Source organism: Chelmon rostratus, chromosome 2 (genome assembly GCF_017976325.1).
Source record: "Chelmon rostratus isolate fCheRos1 chromosome 2, fCheRos1.pri, whole genome shotgun sequence".
Taxonomy (NCBI): Eukaryota; Metazoa; Chordata; class Actinopteri; order Chaetodontiformes; family Chaetodontidae; genus Chelmon; species Chelmon rostratus.
The window spans coordinates 7,002,055-7,023,702 of record NC_055659.1 but is presented as its reverse complement, the minus strand read 5'-3'; the positions used below and the strand labels follow the sequence as shown (position 1 = coordinate 7,023,702).

At 43.2% G+C, this 21,648-nt stretch overlaps 1 protein-coding gene across 2 annotated transcripts in view; it reads right to left on the bottom strand.

Annotated features, from left to right (window-relative positions):
• igsf21a (immunoglobin superfamily, member 21a) overlaps window positions 1–21,648 on the bottom strand; it is a 176,351-nt gene that overhangs the window by 61,012 nt on the left and 93,691 nt on the right. For both annotated transcript variants that reach the window (XM_041960606.1, XM_041960613.1), the window contains exons 3-4: window positions 14,009–14,130; window positions 3,916–4,034 (exon numbers count right to left, since the gene is read on the bottom strand). In XM_041960606.1, coding sequence (XP_041816540.1) covers window positions 3,916–4,034; window positions 14,009–14,130 — 241 coding nt within the window. The remainder of the gene's footprint in view (window positions 1–3,915; window positions 4,035–14,008; window positions 14,131–21,648) is intronic.

Sequence of the window (21,648 nt, the reverse complement as noted above, 5' to 3'; positions counted from 1 at the left end):
TTAAAGATCCAAAAAGTGCCCAATACTTTCAAAATCAAGCTCTTAATTCTTTTCAGAACTTGTTTGACTGAACTAATGAACTCAGGTGCTTCACAGTGGTTTGACATTAAAACTGCTTTGATTGCAAAAACCTTAATTTAATGTGTAGGACTGTCAGGGGGTTTAGGACACTTGCAGCTCTGCAGTTAATATACTGTATGGTGGGAACACCATTCAGATGCTAATTTGCTATTATTAAGCTTTTTTCTAAACTGGAACCCCTTTTGAATATTTTAAAATATGCTAACAAGTCTTGTTTAGTATTTCTGTCAGTGAGGCAAAGAAAGGAGATGGTCTTGTTGAAAAAAAATCCATGCAACTTCGTAACACAGTCGAAGCCAATAACCTTTGCAGCCCTTGTCAGTCAGTGTTGCTCTGAGCGGGCTGATTCTGTTTGAAATCTTGCCTGTAAAAATACATTTATATGAACTTCACCATGGCGTTGCATGTGTGGTTTCTCCGCCCAACACTGGCCTGAGGGTGACGAATATAACAAACCTGCGCTTTGCAATTTCTGACACACATTTTCACAGCTTAGCCAAAGTGAAAGCACATCTTGTTGAGTGAAGTATCGCAGCCTTATATTTCCTCCTTTTACCCATAGCCAGCAGCAGTGTGTAATGACTGCTGCGAATGTGATGTACTAAGTCTTTCCTAATGAAGCACTGCCCACAGTTTTTCTGACTTTTAATGCTTTATTTCATGAAACATGATAATCACATTAAAATTTCTGGCCTTCACATCAAAGAACTGAATGTTTTGTTCTTTGATGTCATTCGGCTGAGCCCTCTTCAGCTGAACTACAACAGAGAGGAAGGAGGTCAACAGGCCAGATTGTGTTGCACTGCCAGTTCTCTCTGTGTATTTACATCTTGTTGAACGCATTGTCTGCAAGCTGAGACTGAGAATGATTTGACGGTAAATTCAATAGCCTAATAAGGTTTCTGTCCATCAGCTTATTTGGGCATTTTCTCACACCGCACCTCTCATTCCTAACCTTTCAGTTCAGATGCTGATTTTGAACTTTGATAACAACAGAGTGCCTCATCATAAATTATCATACAGCTACGTGTCAATAATTATATTTACAGGCACAGAGCACCAAAACAACTCATTCAGGTTAAGGGATAAATTTTAGCTAACACGGTGCATAATAAATCGCCCTAGTTATGGGTCCATGTTGGTGCTGCATGTACCTCATTATCAAGATAAAAGCTTGTTGGTGCAATTGTCCAGGGGATATGGTATATAGTGTACATAAAAAAACAAAAAAAAAAAACCCAAAACACTCCCAATTATTTTGATAATGCAAGCTGGTAAATGTTAAGCATAATTTGCAGGACAGTGCTCAACTCCAGAAATCATTAATTAGGAAATAGCTTGAGCTACACCGGTCATCACAGCATGATTATGACAGCCATTCGGGTGGGAGATCCTTCATCCCATCGGGTTTAATAAAGTAAACATATGCTGCTGCGGTGCAAGAAGAAAAGCGAAGACTTTTCAAACTTTACGGAGAGTGAAGGACAGTAGCGGAGGTATCGAGAGTTCAGGGTTTAGCCTTTTAAAACTGGATGATTGAATTTCTTGGCAGGGGATTCATTAAAATGATAATTCTTATTTATGAAGCCCTTTAAAAAATTAAAATACTCTCCGTGTACTGCTTCCTATTAATTAACTTTTTTTCCTCTCATTTTCTTTCTTTCTCCTCTCTACTTTTCTCCACTGAACTTGACACACTAATAGGTTATGAATAATTCTGTTTCAGTTTAGACGGCAATTAGCCACAATGCCAGAGGCCATTCTTCTTCCTCTCTTGTGGAGTGGTGATTTAGGACCCAGCTGAGTTAGGGTGCTCCAACTATCCCCGGACTACATCATTCACCGCTTCCCACCCAACGCTGAAACGAGAAACAGTTAACTGAGCAAATCCCCTCCCATTGATAAAGTCTTTGGCTGACGTCAGTGCGGGGGAGCGCTCAAACGGAGGCATGCGATTGGTCATCAGAGAGAACACAACCGAGGGGGGGTCAAGGACTTCGGTAGAAACAGAAGTTAACAGGAAGAAGAAAAAAAGGAAACACGAAAACCAAAGGCAGTTCTCAGAGGCATAAAATGTGATAATGGAGTAATATTGTCACATGGTGCCTCTCTCTGGTGCTCCACTGAAAAATTTCACCGTTGCTAATTAGCCATAGGACCACATGGAGAACAGCATGTCTTTGCTGCTGAAATTGATACATCAGAGGCAAGCGAAGCAGCTGTCGTTAGGGGGACTTAAATGCAATAATTACAGCACAGACTGAGCAATAGGCTACAGGCACATGTCCTCCTCTAGTGACTGAATGAGACATCACGGGGATAGCAGCTGTATGGCAGAGGCAATGACGTTCGTCAGAGTCCTCAGTGTTAAATCAATAGGACTGATAGGTGGACGGATATAGATATATAAAAAGTGTTTGGTCTAAAAATGTAAAATCCTGGAAACGTAGAGGTCGCAGAGACAGCGCATACCTCCTCCAGTGCTTAACACTTCTCAACACTCGCCTTGACAGCAAAAAAAAAAAAAAAAAGGATTTAATTTCTATCAACTTGAATCATCGATTTCTTGACCCTGATAACACACCCTCAGGATTTGGACGCAAGTCTATTCCTGTTAGGTTCATAGTTGAAGGAAGCAATAACCTTCTAATGGCAGACATTCCGGGTCAAGAACTGAAATTCAATCAATTGTTCTGCTTCCTACGGCCTATCAGTCCGCAAGATTTCAAGGAAATGTGTTCATTAGTTCTTGGTATAAGACAAACAGTCCTGACAGCGGGGTGAAAAAGCAGCCACCATGGATGCAAAAATAATTAATAATAACAACCGTATCAACCTGAAAGCGCACCTCTGTGTTAAGTATCTTCAGCGTTCAGTGGGCAAAGGTGATTAATCCACTTGTCCGAGCTGCGAGTGGCTTCTCGACTGTTTTCGCACGAAACCGTGACATGCAGCACGAAGAGCTGATGGGCGTCCTCAAATTTAATACCAGGCTGGTGTGAGGCAGCATGAGAATGACCAAATGAATCAAACATCAGTTCTAATCCCAACGCAAGTGAGCTCTAGTTGTTGATGCGACTGTACGTAACGTACGTAAGCACAGATTTCTTTTTTTTACACGCTCACGTGTTGTTGGTTTCGCACAGTGATAAAACAGATAAAAACATTGTGGAGATCTGACCTTTACGCAATCCCTAAACCTACAATAACTGATTTAATTGGCCACTAGGGGGCAGTGGAAACAAGTTGTGAACACAACGTGAACACATCACCACCATCACTTATCGCACATCCAGAAGTTACGGAGCAACATTGCCATTCATATGGAGGCTAAATATGTGGATCTTTAGCTGGTAAATGCTCCACTGTGTTCACCCGCTTATGGTTATAATCTGCTGTTTGGTGCTGGACAGGAAGAGCAGTGAGTTTTTAGTGGTTTTTCACTAGAAACAGGTGCCTGCTGCAGCCAAAAAACATACTATGAGAGTAGACAGAGTGAGCCAAAGGAGCAAAGTTGTGTCCTGGATAGCAAATAAATCATCAAAACCTTAATATAAAGCTCTGTGAGAGCGCCTCCTACACATTGTCATTTGACCCATGATAAAATATACTTTTTTTTTAGATTTTAGAATCAGCTAAGTACTAAAGTTGCTAGACACTGGCTTTATTTGCATTATTGAACACACTTGTTTATTTTTAAGATCAAGCTGTGCCATCCAACCCACTGATTTCAACAGGCCCTCTCCAGACATCCCAACACATCCCCACACGCTGTAAGCAAGATCCACTGAAAGCAGCTTTAAAATATAGATAAAGTGTGGTGATAGTACTCACACATAACAGTAAGAAAAACATTCCCTGAAGCCAGAACAACCTTCTCCCTCGTTGCCCGGTCATAGATGCCCACATGGCATTCATAAGGCCCATTGTCTGAGATCCGTACCTCTGGGAGCCTGTAAAACACAAACACAATCACTTAACACCTCGCATTTCAGCAATAGGGATGAAGATATGATGAATTATGAAGATAATGAAGGCTGATTTACCACAGCTCAAAGCACTGAGAACACGAGCTAAATTCAGGTCAATCAGTCATCAGACACTTAACTGCTAGCACTCGATACAGGAGAGCGGATCTATTCCTCTCAACGTGACATTGGTTAATTATGTGTTTATTCTGATATTGAAGTGCTGCAACCTCACAGTGTCCGGAGGCGCTCAGAGAATACTGACCAAACATCTGGATTCACTGGACCAGAATCCTCGACTTCCACCTTAACTAAAGCAGACTAAATAAGGCAAAAGCTCTAACTTCTGTTATTTTAATGACGTCTCCAACGAGCTTAGTGTGATGTAGAATTTTGAAGTATCTCAAATGCTGAAAGTGAAATACTTAAGAATTCGCTGGCATCTTTATTTGTTGGTGTTTCTTATTATCTGTTTGCCGTGCCTTTTGGGCCGTCGGTGGCTCAGGAGGCAGAGCAGGTCTTTCACCAAGCAGGAGGCTTGTGGTTTGATCCTCGGGTAAGATACTGAACCCTAAATTGCTCTCGAAGGCTGTGCCGTTAGTGTGTGATTGTGTGTGTGTGTGTGTGTGTGTGTGTGTGAATGGCATGTAGCATGTGTTATAGAGCTCTTTGAGTGGTCGGGAGACCTCAATTTTTAAACACTGGGAGTGTGTGTGTGTGTGTATATATATAGCACTGTATATATGTATTACCAGTGCATTCAGGTGCTTCTGCATTAAATGATGTACATAATTTGACATGACATGCCTTAAGTAGCACCAGTAGGCAATTTGAAGGGGGATGAGTGGGGATGCCATCCCCCCTCTTCTTCCTCTAGCAGAAGAGCGAGTGCAGGGGCAGCAGGGTTGTTTAGTTGAATACGTTCAGTCTAGGCTGCCTGACTCATTGATCCTTTATCTGTCTGAGGTTTGCACATGTTAGAATCCATGGCTCCGACCGTGGCTCTGAAATATCAGCAGTCTAACTGTGAGAGAGGATCATAGAGGCACACTGCTGCCTATAGTATCCCTGTGATATTCCTTTTATATTTCTATCATCATTCAGTAGCATCTGCGATGCTAAAAATATACTTCCGAACCAAACCACTGTAACAAGGGTAGAAATGACGACAGAAAAGGTTTTTACTATTAGTGTTTGGTGTAACCTGGGAGCAGAGCAGATCATGTGACTCCTACAGGTACATAACTCAAGGCCAAGTTAATACAGTCAAACACAATGTCAGCAATTGCAACAGTGTCGTCTGGGAGGTGTTGATGGGTGTGTGTGGTTGGTGGTGAGGGGGCAGCTCCCATTGGACCATAAGCTGTGTTTAAAATGAACTGACTGAGTTACACTGCAGTGTTCTTGACAATACAAAGACTTTTCTCTGAGTCTAAAGATGTTACTCACAAACTATTGATAAATTATCCTCATAAGCTCCTAGTAAACAATGATGATGAATCAGTTATTAACTCATGTGGAATTAACACCACTATTACCAATGAATTATCAATGATATCCTAATGACTAGCATTAGTACATAATATTTAATGATGATAATTATTAAGTAATGAGTTGTGGTGTTGTGTGTGTCAGACTTCCAAAATAAGTTCACCAAACAGTCATCAGTATCAGTTATTACTGATGAAGGCCTCATTTGTTCATCAGTAACATTTTATTTAACTAAACATTCAATCAGCCACAATTAATCTTTTAGAGGAGAGAGTAAAAAGTTGTTTATTAAACCTCTATCAAAGCCTCAGCAAAAAACATGCACAACTGTGTTTAATCAAAGAACTTTTGCCATAACACCGAAAAACGAAAGCTTCTCATGTCCTCTTTAAAAGAAGCCGACTGAATTCAAGCCCTAAACCTCTTTGACTCTGAACCTGCTTGTTCGCCCGGTTGAGGTATGGGACGCTTGTGAGCAGCATCAGCTCTCACACGCAGACTAAATAAATATGGAGGTGACATAAAGTGTCACTGTGTCGTACGTTTTCATTATCATCGTCTGCATGCTTAAAGTGAACAACTGAAGTATGAATGAGTTCTTCCTTTTGTCATTTTATCAGTGTGAATGTATTTCAGGGTCTAAATAAAATCTTAACTGAATGCCTTTCAAACTCCTGCTGAGTGCATTATTAATACTGTTTCTTGTCAGAGATTTATTTAGTCGATCTTTTATTTATTTTTCACTATTTGTCGGCTATTGGTAATTCTCCCAGAAGCCGCATGCTGTCTGCTGGTGAGCCGAGCTGAGCGGCTTGAAGCGCGTCCTCGCTTTGTCGTGTTCTTGGTTCAGCTGAAAAGAGAAACAGTAACATCGAGGATGCTCTCCGTCCTAATGTTCAGGCCAAAGATGTCCACAGATTTATTTAGCTACATTTCACTCCTGTCACAGATCTCTGGTTTTATATCGATGTTTCATATGAAGACTGTGAAAGAACAAAAAGATAAAGTTTACTCAAAAGCAAAAGAAAACAAAAAAGTTCCAGGAATTGTACAATATAAGAAGCTGCTGAACAACTTAATGATAATTAAACAAAAACACTCTGGAAACGGTCAAATAAGCAAATAAAAATCACTAAAAATACACCAAATCAATATTGTTTCCTGCTTCAAAGTTCAGCTTTTAGCCTGCTGACTGCTGATGATCTGAATCCAGAGCATCATCCTGCAGTGATGCATCTTTACTGCCGCAGGAATAATCTGGCCTCTGCGAACGCTGCATTCAGAAGCCGCTGCCGCTAGCTGGCGTGTTGGCCTGGTCTGCTCCACTGTTCTCTGGTGTTCAAGTCTCTCATTGACTTCCTCAATGTTTAGATCTATTCACCAACCAGCTGTTTACTGTGACGTTCCTCCGCTTGGTCTGATCGACCAATGAGCTGAAAGCTCCAGCGACACTGAGCTGCAGATTATTGTTGATTTCCAGTGGGATCAACAGTACAGCAACACTGTCATACTGCAGAAAGCCATTTGATTTATTGTTAAAAACATCAAATTATCCAAAAGTTGTTTTATGGAATAATTATTGTTTTGCATTCAGTCAGCAATTTTATTGGGTTTTTCTATTTTAGAGCTACATTGTGCAGGCGTGTGAAAGCCTATTAAAGAGTGCATGTAAATGTGGCAGGTTTTGATGAGCTATTTTGAGTAAGAGATTAACTAATTTAATGTAACTCAATTTGTAAAACAAATACTTTAACACTTAAATATGCTGAAAAACAAAAAAGTCAAAAAGTTTAAACAGCCAAAAACACTCCAAAATATATTTACAGTAAGCAGATCTAAAGTACAACTTTTAATATTGAACCCACAACTTCAATGCTGAATTTCAATTTAAGAAAACATTTGTCAAGTTTCAATTTCTAAAGAATAGTTCTGTAGGAATAAATGCATTTTTTTTTTCTTTGGCCAGCAATTATTCAGTCTGTGATCGGCGATTATCATTTTTGAAAGGGGTAGGGAGCGCAATCTGTATTCTGCACTTGGCTAATATGTCAACACTGATAATCAAAGTGAGACACCACTGGTCACATTTAGCCCCTGTGATTTATTCCCACAAAACAGGAACAATTGTCCTTGCCGCCCGGGTGTTTCAAATGGGGACCTCTGTTGGAACAGCGGCAGGTCGCTCACAGCAGCCGGGCTTTAATGAGTTCAGCTGTGTGTGTGTGTGTGTGTGTGTGTGGAGGAGAGGAGATCACTGTTTTGGAGAGCAGTCAAATCTCTGTGCCAACAAACATCTTTCTACCCTGTGTGTGTGCCTATATATATATATATATATATATATATATATATATATATATATATATATATACTGTATATTTCCTCAACAACTCAACAACTATCTTTGAACTACCCTTAAGCAAGAAACTGTCACCTGAACTGAAAAGTTGGAACCGGAATAAATTCAGCCAGTATTTCCTATGAGAATCTTAAAATCTGAAAGGTCACTTATTTTCATCTCCTAATGTGCTTTTGTCTGTTTTCTTGTATCTTTGAATGTGGATTATTTAATCGTCTACATTGTACGAGTGCTCGTCCTTGGAAGGAAAACCATAGAAATTCATGTTCAGTATCAGTACGTTCATTCGCTGTGTTTTCTCAGCTCTCTGCAGTCTTTTGAAATCTGAAAATATTTAATAAAACCTGACGAGGGGTGACAACCTCATTTGCCCATTGCTGCCCTCAGTGACCGGGACACTTGAGATCATTAATAAAAGCCAGCAGGTTTGGCCTGACCGTCGGTGCACGAACCTGGACCGAGAAAGTAAAGTTTTACTGAATGAGCATAAACAAATGTCGTGAGAACCGAGAGATATAAAGTGAGCTTGTCTCCACTTGCAGTTCCTCGAGGGATAAGAATAAAACAACTAAGTCTTTTATTCAGCGCAGTGCAAAATGATGAGAATAGCACAGTTAAACTCTCTGTGGTGGCGGGTGGGGGAGGTAATTGGCTTCGTCTTGGCTGGCTACATTATAGTAAACGCTGATGTAGCCCATTGCTTTGTTTTTACAAACAAAGCCGTAGATCTGTTATCCACAATCCTGACTGCAGCGCTCGTGGATCCCGACCAAGACAAGTGTAGAGAAAAGGAGCCCAGAGATAAGACAATTCAAGGCCTGGAAGTATTGCCGGAAGAAGAAGGGGTGAGGAGGCCACAGAGAAACCCCCAACCGCAGCATTTCTGAGCGGCTGCCTGCTTCTGAAGTCTTTCACCGATTTGGCAGCGAGACACATCCATCAGAATTAGGCGAAGGAAAAGAGGAAAGGTTGTACTCCTAACATTGAGACTTCTCTTAAATATTAAGACCGGTGGAATTAATTTTTCAGCACCCCCTCTAATCTTTGATGTCATGCTTTCCAGAGGTGCTGGTCCATTGAGAATCTGTTCACAAATCTGGAATACGTGACTCCGAGATTACTCAAGCTCTTTCATACAGCTGTCTCAGTCACTATTAACGGGTCAGCTAGTCTTTGAAATCCTAATTGGAAGGAAATCACCATTTAGGTGGAAGAAATGAAAAAAAAAAACACTCAACTTTTGTTGTAATTCTGCTGAATTAGAGTTGTGGTGTGAATTTTGTTGCTATGATTACCCCTGTAAATCAGGACTTGCGTCGACTGTGCCGCACAGTTTCCGGCTTGTAATTTCACCAGTAAAAAGCAGTTTTTCGCAGCAAACATTTGGTTAGCAAACATTTCTGAGTCCTGCCTTAACTAAAGTCCACGTGCGCTGGATTCATCCTCAGAGAAGCCGTTCATGATTTGGGTCTACCTTTGTGCAGAGTCCTGTTCACAGCTCACATTTTACCAGACAGTGTTTTCCACTTAGCCTTGTTTCTGGGTCCCCAGCTCCCTCCTGTTAAATAGCTCCTTCCTCACACCTCCCTCCTCTATCTTTTTTTATGTTTCACAGTTTCTTTTGAGACCATTTATGAATTCTTTTCGTCCTTTGTTTTGAAATGACAGCACTCATTAATCAGTGAGCTGTGATTAGCTGTGACACAAATCAAGGTAGACGCTGGGGCAAATTATTTTTAAAAAATGCACAAAATGAAAGAAGACGAGCGTTTTTCGAAGCTTTGAAAAGAAAAATTTGCATCAGCACATCTTAGATGTGGTAAATGCACAGCCAAGTGAATAAGTAATTGAATAAACAAGCGATTTCCAGCAAACCACATTAAACACACCACAAAATCTCCGCTGTACACCAAAAAAAAAACAGCACATACACGGTGGAGATCGATAGCAATGGGCCCCCATGGAGGAGCAGCAAAAACAGCACACCGCAAAGAGAGATCGATTGTCCCCTAGGAGATGCATCTGAAAGCTCTTTCCTGTTATGTAGGCCTTCCCGCTGAACCCCTCCTGCCTACAAATGCAAGCAAACGCGACTGCCGAGATGGAGGGTGAAAAAGAGCGGTCTTGACAGGGCAGCGTCTGATCGCTCATCCAGTCAATCGCTGCATCAAATTAACTAGCACATTGTCAGATACTCTTTCTGGCCCCGAGCATTACAGTCGCCAGTCCTCGACGGAGCAGGACTGGAGGACCGTAAGGCTGCATGCGCTCCGTGCAAAGGCGGAGACAAAGCGCCTGGAGGGCGGGATGCAAAGGGAGGTGAGTAATCACCCATGTTTCCACACGGAACGAGCCAGAAACAAAATGACGAGGATCATGCTGTGATTCCCTGAGTACCAAGGGAGGTGTGATTGGCTTTGTGCTGCCTGGTTACATTATAGTAATTGCTGATGTAGCTCTTCTCTCTGTTCTTACCCAGAAAGCTTCAGTTCTGTTGTTTGCCATCCTAAGAGCTGCATTCATGGATTGAAATCCACACAAATAGAGAGAGGAGAGCTCAAGGATAAAAAGGTAGAAAGCATGGAGATATTACAGGAAGAAGAGTAAAGACCCACACAGAAAGCTCACCAAAAAGACGTTTTGCTGATTACAGTAGCTTTAAAGCCCCATTCAACATGCACTGAATTGAGGTGTTAGGTAGCATTCATCACCAAAAATTGTGCTCATCATTCACTTAGAATAGTCACCGCAGTAAATACTTTAAATACTATTTTACACCTAAAAAACAAAATTGATGTGACATCCTTAAAAAGGCTTCAAAAAGTGGTCCGGCATCATTTTATTTTGACTGGAAGCGATTTGTAACCACGTTTTTGCCATCTTTTTGTTCAGCAAACTCGAAATACACCCACAGAGGTAAATTCTCTTCTTTTCATGTGGGACGCCTCAGTGGACCCATTCACCTTCAGCGCGAGATTGAGAGGGAAGATATCAGAATGAGCGTTTTTAATTTGCAACTCCAATCAAAGTAAGATTGAAAAAGACACTCTTAACATGACCTCCCACAGGAAATGTTTATCAATTACTCAAACGCCTTTCTGAGCGGCGTTGCCTCCTCAAATTGCCAGTGCAACAACAAGGCCTGTCCGTCAGACTTAGTGTGAGGGGGGGAAAATGAGCGAGTGGTCCACCGGAATCGCTCCCGTGAAATTTTATGACTGAGGAAATAATTTTTTGATCACAAAGCAGTATGAGGCAGACAAGGAATTTCAATTCACTCTTTGTGTTTGACGGCTGCTGCGAAGTCATGCATTTGTAAACTGGCATTTGGGGACACGTCTCTCCCGGCGTTAAGTCATTTTTCATTGCAAATGTTTGCAAAGCCTCAACCGACACCGTCATTTTTACTACTCGTAGGTTGAACTGCTCCCGTCCCGCATCAGATCTACTTCCACGCAGTGCCGTTTCCCCTGACGACGCCGGCGCAAAGCAAACCGCCATTTTATACGGCCAGCTGCAACCTTTAATTAGACACATTCTCAGCTTGTATCCTCAGAAAAAAGTAGACAAAGAGTCCAAATAGGGATTTAGCCAACATAACAAGGCTTCATAATCCTAGCTTCCTTAGCCAACAAATTGCCCTCTATAACTTATACAATGTTAGCTATTGTTCCTACAAGTGGATCAATACTTCATTAAGTGATCTAGTGTGCAGCTTCCACGCTTCCAAGGCGTTCCTGCAAAAGACAGGCGTCCTCTAAGTGAAACGTCTCTGAATAGCAAAAAAAAAAAGATTATATTATCAACACGTCCTTGCAGCTACAACGTGAATCATTCGTTTCTCTCCAAACTGACCAATGTGACTGTTATTCGCAGGAGGGTTTTGTGATCTTCCACCTCTTGTTTCACGGTGGAAAACGATGTGGACATGGATAAAAGAAATGCTGGCAGGAGACGGGATACGAACCGCGGTCTCCAGTGTCAACATCAGACACATTTTTTTACTGTGTGCCCAAGCATCCACCCGGACCTCCTCGCATAAGAGGCTTTGTGGTGCTATAACCTCACAAAACCTCCACTTTTGCTTTAGAGGGCGCGTAGTCATTACTGTCCCAACCTTAAGATCAGGAATGTAACCGTATGTCACATCAAACAGCCGGTTCTCTGTGTCTGCATTCAAGGCAAAGAAATCACAATTTTTCAATTTCTATTTCTTTCTTTTTAATCTCGAGATTTGATCTTGAATGCTGGAGGTCTCTCAACGTCAAGTGTCATCAGAGATATGTAAGATCTGTCATTTGTCCAATCCAATCCACCAAATGGTACTTGAATACAGAGGAGGATACAGCTGCGTCCATTCTCTGTCAACGCCAGACAAGACTGAGCGATCTTACACGAAGCCAATATTGGCGTTGCATGTAAAAAACTTTGAACTATGAACTGAAAGCAGGCACGTGAGGGGGGGGGGGGGGGGGAATCACCTCTATTACTGTTGCTCTATTATGCCAGAGTGATGACATACTGCTGTGAGAAAAAGTATTCCACAAAAGGAACAGCTAAAAATACACTTCCCTCCAAAATGCTCTGAGTTTATAAAAGATACAGCATATTGAGGCGTTCATTTTTGGTCGTACAAGTGGATTTGTCAGACTGCTGAGGCTTTGTACAGAAGATTTACCATTCTCAGGTGGAAATGGGAGATTATAGCGAGTAAAAATTCAGCTTTTTGCATTTCTTAGTCGTGTTGAGCTCCTGTGTTACACCGTGAAAGTGGGACCGTGACCAGTCAGAGGGAATTTTTTCTTGGCTGGAAGAGTGGTGTGACTGTGGCAGGGGTCCACGTTTCTCTCTGGTTGACTAACACGGGCTAAGCATCCAGATACAGATCGGGATACAGGTCAGTGCAGGTAGCGTCCAGCTGTTTCAGTTCAAACCCCTTCCCCCCTACTTGGTGCGTTATATTAGACTTTCTCACACTTCCTCCCTCTGTATGTCTGTGTGTGTGTGTGTGGGCGCCATGTTTTCAGCTGGCCTGTACATTCATGTTTCCATGTCTGTGTGCATGTAAGTGTGTACACCATTCTATTGTGATGATGCCTACTCTCCCAAAGGGATAGTAGGATTGTCCAGATAAATCATCCTCAGCTGGGCAGCCACACCACACATGAGGGGAAAAAAAAGAGGGAAGGAGGGAGGGGGGAAAAAGGAGAAATAAACACAAAGAGGTGGGAACATACATGAGCGGAATCAAAGAAACGCAACCGGGAAAAGATGAAAGGGGATGACGAAAGTGGGATCATCGGAAAAGGCTGCGAAGGGCGAAGCGTTTCAGTTTTAGCTGAAGCCGTGGGTGCGATTTACGGCCGGCTCTTCCTTTGTGTTGCTGAACATTCGAACGGGGATATCTGCAGCGGGATGAGAGCCAGAGCAGAGGGAGCAAGAAATGAGGAGATGGGCAGACAGCTGCCAGCCGTATTGTTGAAGCCTGGGGTAAAAGAAGACAGTCCCCACGACGCCTTAAACGTGTAATCAAGCCGACCGGAGCCAGATGACTCCTCGTCCGACTACCCCCTCTTCCTCCATCTCTTGCTCTCTCTGAGTAAAAACCTGTTAATGCACACACAGCGGGGCTGCGCTTGCACTGGATCGCGATTGGAGACGGGTGAGCCTGGGTTCTGCATGTTCACCTCCATGATAATACGCCTGAGCAGGGCGGCGCTACCTGGGACGAACGCACCGGCATGGCCAGATGTTAGCTAAGTCTTCCACGCTGAACTTGTTATCCCGAGCACAGTTGCTGATTAGAGTTCGTCAGTGCCTCCTGTCCTCATGTAATAATGCGCTGACCCCTTCGTGCGGTCACTCCGGTCTGGCCTGGTCTGCCCGGCAGCAGATGGCTGAGGATGAAGTTGTGTCGCGCTGAGCGGGAGTTCATCGAGGTGCATTTACTGTCACCGCACCAAGAGGCTTTTTGATTAAACAGTAAGTTCAAATGTTTCAATTCACTAGCACTGCGAAGTGAATGGAGCAGAAGCAGAGTAGTTAACACAGTGCCTACTCTACGAGTAAGCAGTCTTGTCTTAAATTAAAGTTAATTGATTTTGAGGCTCACCGGACGGTTGATTGGTACACAAGGTCTTCACGCCTGCGGTAGTCCTCCATGTGAGAGTAATTGGTATTAAACATAGCATCGTAGGTGAAGATTTTCTGCTTGATGGTTCCTCCATCTGTGACCTGTGGAGCAAAAAGAGAGAGCATTAATAAGATGATTGCTCTAATGATGGATGGGACTGGGCCTTCCTTCTCACCCCCAGAGCTCCTCCTACGCATAGACTGTTGTCCCATGGCCGAGACTGTAGATAGCACTCCTGCCTACAATTAACTCATTGATTCATTTGCAGCCATGATAGGCCCATTCCATACAACGTCTAAAAGCAAGGGATTGAGAACCTGCTGACATGATGGCATCAGCGAGACAGTCTCTTAGGTAGCTGCCAGGATGTGTTTGTGCACATGGTTAAGTCTTAATGAAGACTGACACAGTACGGTGTTCTGTATGTGTCAAGCAGTCTGCTTTCTGCAGAGGTAATGGCTTGTGACGAGATACTGCAGAGGTAGGGGGATAGGATATTCAAAACACTGGTCTCATCTTTTTTTTTCCCTGCGCATGCTAGATGATGGAGTAGTTCTTTCCTTTGTAATATTCACAGGAGTGTTAAAGTCACTTAGCATTTGAATGACTGTGATTTCTCCTCTCCTCAGAAGCCACAGACAGCCATAAAGGAAAAAGGGTGACAGGATTTTAATGGAGCCACTAATGCTGCTTTGAAGGAGGAAATTGTTGGTGGGCCAGGGATCCTTCTTCCGTTTGCCGGCGAAGATGCTATCGCTCTGATCCAATCCAATCCCTTCAGTGAGGTAAACAGCGTCAGAGCCTTTCATGATTAGCCCATATAATGTACAATGTACACATCGCCTCATGAAGAGACAAAGCTAAATTGTATTTATGCGAGCAAACAGTTGTTCCTGGTGAATGTGGTGTAACTCATTTAACCTCTTGCCTCTGGAGAAAGCAAACTGCCTCAGGCTTAGTTTGCTAAGTGGTGCTGCACAGGGAGTCGACAGTGCTGAAACAACCAAAAGCAGCAGCGTGGAAATAAATTACCTTTGTCACCTGTAACCAACAAGAAGGAGGCTTTTAGAGATTTTTACAGATTTAAAAATAAAGGTCAAGATGCTTGCTCGCAAGAATATTTTTGAAAGTGCAGTGTGTAAGAATTGGCCTCCTGTCGAGGGTTGTTTAAAGAAAACCACCAGAGTAACCACTAACTGCTGCGCACTACACTCTTGATGTGGTTATCTTTGGTTGTAGCTTCTAGCTGCCATTAGCTGTTAGCCAGACAGCTGGTGGCCTGGAACTGGGATCAGCAGCGTCCCGGTGTACACGACCGGATTGGGACCGAACACGGTCCTCCGAGGCCGACGGAGGCCAGTTTGACGGCGGGGAAACATCGCAGAGGTGGTCGTCAGTTCAGCCATCACTCTGAATCCGGGGAGCGAGACGCCGGTCAGTCATTACCAGCATGCTAGCAATTAAACTTGTTTTAGTTTGGTGAAAGAGAGAAACTTGAGTTTGAAGGTGTAGGGTTGTATTTTTCTGTTTAATAAGGACAATAGGTGTAAGATTATTTCTTTTCTTGACATTGACAGTTTATTTTGTTGATTTATTTGATCACAAAAAACCTGAGTGCTTCTGAAACGCAGCAAACTCGCCCCTCACATAGATCTCCCAGCTGAAACGGTATCACAAGACAGCACAGGCCATGAGGTCAAAAATTTCTTGACATTTCGTTGATAATCAGTTCATTTTTTGAACATTTTAAACTAAAATTCTAGCCATATCTTACATGTTGCACCTTTAAAGCATTACTCCACTTGAGCGTATGATTTTCGACCTGTGACACCATTCAGCTAAGAAAAGTTTGCCACCCATGCCAAGGACCTTCGAGCGTTTTTGGCCATTTGCTCATTTTTAATATCAGATCAGGTGTGTGATGTGGCTTTGTTTAGACCTACAGAAAAGGGAGAGCCAACAGGAAAAGGTCAGCCTCTAAAAGCAAAGCAATGTTTGAAAATTGTGCTTTCCAGCCTCCCAGTCTTGTGCCGCCACTGTAGTTACAGTAATGGACCTTTTAGAAACATCACCACAGGGAGTCAAAAGATGTTTCTATCTGACGTGGCTGTACAACACCATGTGAAAATGGCTCAACAGATCTTAAAAGGAACACCCCACCCTTAACTTTCCTGATGTATGAGACCCACAGTATATGGAAAGTTTAGAGGCAGCACATTTTTACTGGATAAATAATGAGATGTCAGGGAGACATAAGGTGATATACACTGCAGATTAGTACAGTATGAGGCAAGCATTTATAAAGACAAATTACGCAACAAAACCGTCAGTGAAATTGGAATGGTTCATTTCCAGTCACTTGCTTCTGTATTTCTCAATTTCACACAGGAATAGTGCTTGTGCAAGCACCTGTGAGACTAAATCAAATATATTTCCATTCCACAAAAGGGTTTTCCTCATTTCTGTTTGCAGTCTTTAAAACCTCATCTGCTTATGTCCCTGTCAGTCTCAGAATATTTTGCTGCCATTAAGTGCACAACAACCTGAGTAAGACAGCCAGCTAAATATTTCTTTTTATTGATGCTCATTATTTTGTTGCTTGTTCGTTTTGAACAATCCAAAGTTTTTCACTAGAACAGCCATTCGAGTCAAATTTAGTTTTAGGTTTGTGCATCAGGAAGATGTAAGCAACTGTTAAAATACTCCAACTCTCATATGTGGCATTGTATACCAGGGGTTTTTGCCAGCTGCATTAATCACTGAATACAACAAAACAACAGCAAAAATCTTTGCAAAAGGGCTGCAAAAGCTGCATTTTTTGCAACAGGAAAACCAGCAAGGCGTGTTGCATGTGTATGTGCATGCACGTGTCTTGGCTTGCACACACTGGGCACATCAACAGTCACCTTCTAGCTGACCTAAAGCAGCCATTGATGTGTTTAGCCCTCGGGCAACAGTAGCTGCGAACAACTGACTGTGTGACTTTACACATAGGACTTTCATCAGTTTTGGATTGACAACGTTTTGGCTTGCTAGCAGCTAACGGTAATATTTGCTCACTTTGTTAATACATCTCATTAACGTGCTCACTAATTGAAAAGGACAAATACGTTTTGTCTAATTTAGCCTTTAGTCACATGCAAAAAATGACACTGGGGTGGTGTGTTGAATCAGCCTGCTGTGAGTAAGGTAACAATGCAAAATAAGGAAATCTTTTTATAGCCAGGCAGCTACCTACTAGGCATTAAAGCTCACAGGCAATTCTCCAGTGGACTTTTATAAAAGCGCTAGCATTGCTTCCTCTGAGATTTGCACTAACTGCATCACTTCTGTTGGAGCTACATCTCTGAGTTGGCACTAACATGATGGCCTGGAGGTAGCTGTCCAAGGCCTCACGTGGGTGTTGGTCAGATCTGAGATGACACACACCTTCCATAGGACTGACCCGCTGTATGTGTTTGTGAGCTAAGCTTGACTAAATCCACTGACCTTGCTACTATGGCGGCTTTTCCATCATTGTAGCAGGCGTCTGTTGAAAAGTGCAGCTGACACTGTACCCTGCGTAAGCTACTGTAGGTAACATCCAGGAAAACTCTGGAAAGGCAGATATAGATCTTGTGAGTGCAAGCGGCAAAAACTAGCAGAGCTGAAAAAGACAAAGGGTTCCACAGACAGAAGCTCAAACATCATTACCGCAATCTGGGAGAAAAAGAGATCAGAGTGTCTAATTGTCAAGTGATCTCCTGGAGGTGCACTGGAAAAACACCAAAGCAATGAAGAATTGAAAAAGAAGAACTTGTGGATTATCTCTTCAAAAGGGATTGTGTGTTTGTACTTTGTTTGAAGGATTTTATTAGTTTTAATCATTAATTCAGATCAGATAAATAGGCATGCCTAAGACTGCCTGTGACATTCGCGTTATCAGTATTCCAAAGCCATTTATTTTCCATCTAACCAAGTGACAGTGAAAGATATCATTGCATCGGGGGAAAAAAAAACACATGACTGTGCTTATTTGCACATATGAGCAAGTGAAACTATTTTAAGCTACGGCTTACAAATTCCCTGCAAAACAGGCTCACTTCCACGTCCGTCCGAACACTTGAATTTAAAGCTACAAGGTTTCATAAACCGATGCAAAAGCGCTCTGCTGGCCCTGGAGTAGGGAGATGAGTTGGAGACATTTTCTAGCCGTCTCCTCTTTCACATCCATCTAATCCAACAAGCATTACAATTGCTTCCGTCCTCCGCCTGAAAAACCTGGTGGATAATGCAGGTGTCAGATTTCTGGTTGTCTGCAAGCCATAAGGACCAAAGAGGATATTTCTGCCTCAGACAGGTCATCTCGGTGGCACCCTCTCTTTATCTATCCCTCCTTAATGATTTCACCTCTTAATTAAGACTGACCCGTAAACCCCTGCGTAATAAATCTGAAAGAATCCGCACATCAGTGGATGTCTCCCTATCCCCACAAGGGGACCTGTTTGTGGTATAAATGACTGACTATGGGAGGAACAGAACAGTGAGAAGGGAGAGAGTGGGAGGGGAAGAAGAGAGCCAAACTGTGCCAAAACGGCTGTACAAGAGGGAGGGCAAGAGGGAGATGAATACTCTTTGATTGCAGAAAAGCACCGTTGGGGAAGCAAAGCTTTGCTACAACTGCTTTGTTGAATCCAGGCCATGCAATACGTATGAGGCACAGAGGCACCAAACCTCTCCAACACTCGGCCATCTGGAGATATGAAAAGGCAGGCATGGGTGGTAGAGAGTCAGCTACCCCTCCCTTGTCTGCATTGTGGCAGATAGTGGATGCTGGCTGGGGGAATAGCCAGCAGGCGAAAGACAAGTCCACGACAGGTAGCTGACAATGGGGTGAGTTCGAAGGTGCTCAAAACAGGGTCCCATGCTTTTCCTGAGACGTGATAATGCCAAGATCTCTCCAGACGCAAGGGGTCCTGTATCCTCCCTGGCCAGCCAGCTGAGCTGACTCTCTAATGATGCTGCCTATTATTGGGGTCAGATTAGGACTGGGTCTCAGGGGTTAACCAGAGCCCTCCCTCTGCCTGTCTGGGGTGGGCCTATTTATAGGCTGCAGCTGCATCAGCAGCCACTGGAGGAAATTCAGCTAACACACTGCAGGCCAACTGTGAGAGATTCAACCTGAATCCTGCTTTATAATTTCAGGCAGCAGTCATAGAATCACTACAGCAAGTCTTTTATAGTATTTTTCAAGCTGGTTAGGAAGAGAGATGAAATATGAAATGCACTGCAAGATATTCTAATCTCCGCATGGAAAGATATGAGGACCTCATGGAGTTTAATGTTATGCTAAGATAAGGCTGCAGTATGTTCTTCACATGGCGTCTTCAAAGTAGATGATAATGGTTTTAAAGAAACGTTCATTCATATTTTACCAGCATTTCTATGCGATCTGAATCTACAAGTCTATCGCTTGCATAAGATGGACAGCGGCATGGTCTCACATAATGTCTTAATGAGATTTGTTCCCATTCAGTCCCTCATTTAAAGACTTAGACAAGCAGCAACAAAAGAGATGATCAGAGCATTCATGAACCGGCTTGGCACTTTCCTTCATATCCGTGCTAATTTTCCTAAGTTAATTTAAACACAAGATACTTGTGCTCAAAAAGAGGATTCATTCTCAGTGAAGAACCTTGGAGCTCTAATCTGCCTCTATACCTGCCAAAGAGCAGTGATTCCTAACACGTCTCTGGGGGTCATCAGGTGGAAACCTCCCTTCAACAGTGTTTCGCCTACTTAGTCCCACTACACCTCCAGGAGGTTAGGCAGTGAACTCCGGCGTCCCAGAGTCACCCCCCCTAGTGCCAGTTCACACTGCTCCTACACAATCCAAACAGCACCGCCACGTTCAACTGACCCAGAGATGCTCCAGGTAGTGGCCAGTACCGATGCTACCATTTAACTATTGCTAATGCTACTGCTAACCGCTAGGAAGAACAGAAGAAGACAATACAGTTCCGATGCTACCATTTAGCTAATGTTATGTGCTAACCGCTACCTGCTAAGAGGAACAGAAGAAGACAATAACGCTAGATTCACCTATACTGTTAATGTTAATTGCTAGCTACCAATACTAACTGCTAAGATACTATCATACTCTCACCGCTTTAGCTATTGTTAGCTGCTACAATGCTACCACAGGCCTAGATGCCACATGTAACTGCCGATTGCCACACTACCATCATCTACCCCTGCCTCTCACCAACTGCACCAAGAAAAAAGCGGGGTGGGAATACAAACCCTGGTTCGGGTAGGGGATAGAAAATAAAGAGGTAGAGTCAAAAGATGAAAGTAGGGATTGGATACAGACCCTTGTTCGGGTAGGGGGTGGAAAATTTAGAAGGTGCTGAAGGTGGAGGCCTAAACCACAGACTAGATTTAACAGCCTCTTCTAACATTTCCTTCAAGAAGCAGCAAACCCTACCATTTCCTTCAAAAAGCAAACAGAGCAGGAAAACAAACCCTAACATTTCCTTCAAGAAGCAGACAAAACAGGAAAACAACCAAAAAGATCAAAAAACAAGCCAACTCTGTGTCTTACCACGCAAACTCACCTGAACAGGCCGCATGGTCCCAAAGAGAGACTCTAGCTGGCCACACCCCCCACCTTATCTAAACTTCCTGGTTCTCTTCCTATTGGCAGAGCGAGAAGATGGGGCGGGGAAAGCAGAGCAGAGGAGAGGTGTCTTGTTCAGACTTTAACCTCTTCTCTTGCCGGGTTAGGCATGCATGTCCTCTGCCTGCCCCCCCACTGTCCCTATTTCACCCCCCAACTACTATTATTTCTCCTGATCCATATCCACTGACTAGACCTAGCAGCCTCATCTGACATCTCCCTCACTGTCTTTCTTAAATTTTGCCCATGCACTCCCAGCTCCCTCAACAGTGAAACAGCTGACCCTGCAACAAAACCTCTACACCCCACTTCAACCGGACAGACCCTGGTCTTCCATCCCCTCTGCTCAGATTCTGTCTTTAAATCTGCATACTTAGTCTTCTTCCTTTCATAAGCTGCCTCCACTGAATTTTCCCAAGGGACTGTTAACTCAATAAAATACACAGTCTTTTTACTCATGGACCATAAGACAATGTCTGGCCTCAGATTACTATAAACTATTTCCTGGGGCACAACTAGCTGTCCTCCCAAGTCGACCTGCATTTGCCAATCATCAGCCCCTACCAGGCAGCCACCTCCCTGCTTTCTCCCTGACTTAGCAGCTTTATTTTTCTCCCCCTCTCGAACAAACTGCACATCTAACCTCTCCTTTCTAGAACTTCCAGAATTCACCTGCTTCCTTCTCTCCTCAATGCCTGCGGCTAAGCTTCTCAGCACCTGATTATGCCGCCATGTATACCGGCCTTGTGATAAGCTAATTCTACAACCTGACAAAATGTGCTTTAAACTTGCTGTACCTGAGCAGAGTGGGCACGATTGATCGCCCTGTACCCAGAGACTTAGGTTCTGCGGGGTTGGCAACACATCGTATGTCGCCCCTATCAGAAATTTAATACGGCCTTCCTCCATATTCCACAGGTCCCTCCAACTAAGTTTCCTCTTCTCAACACCTTCCCAATTC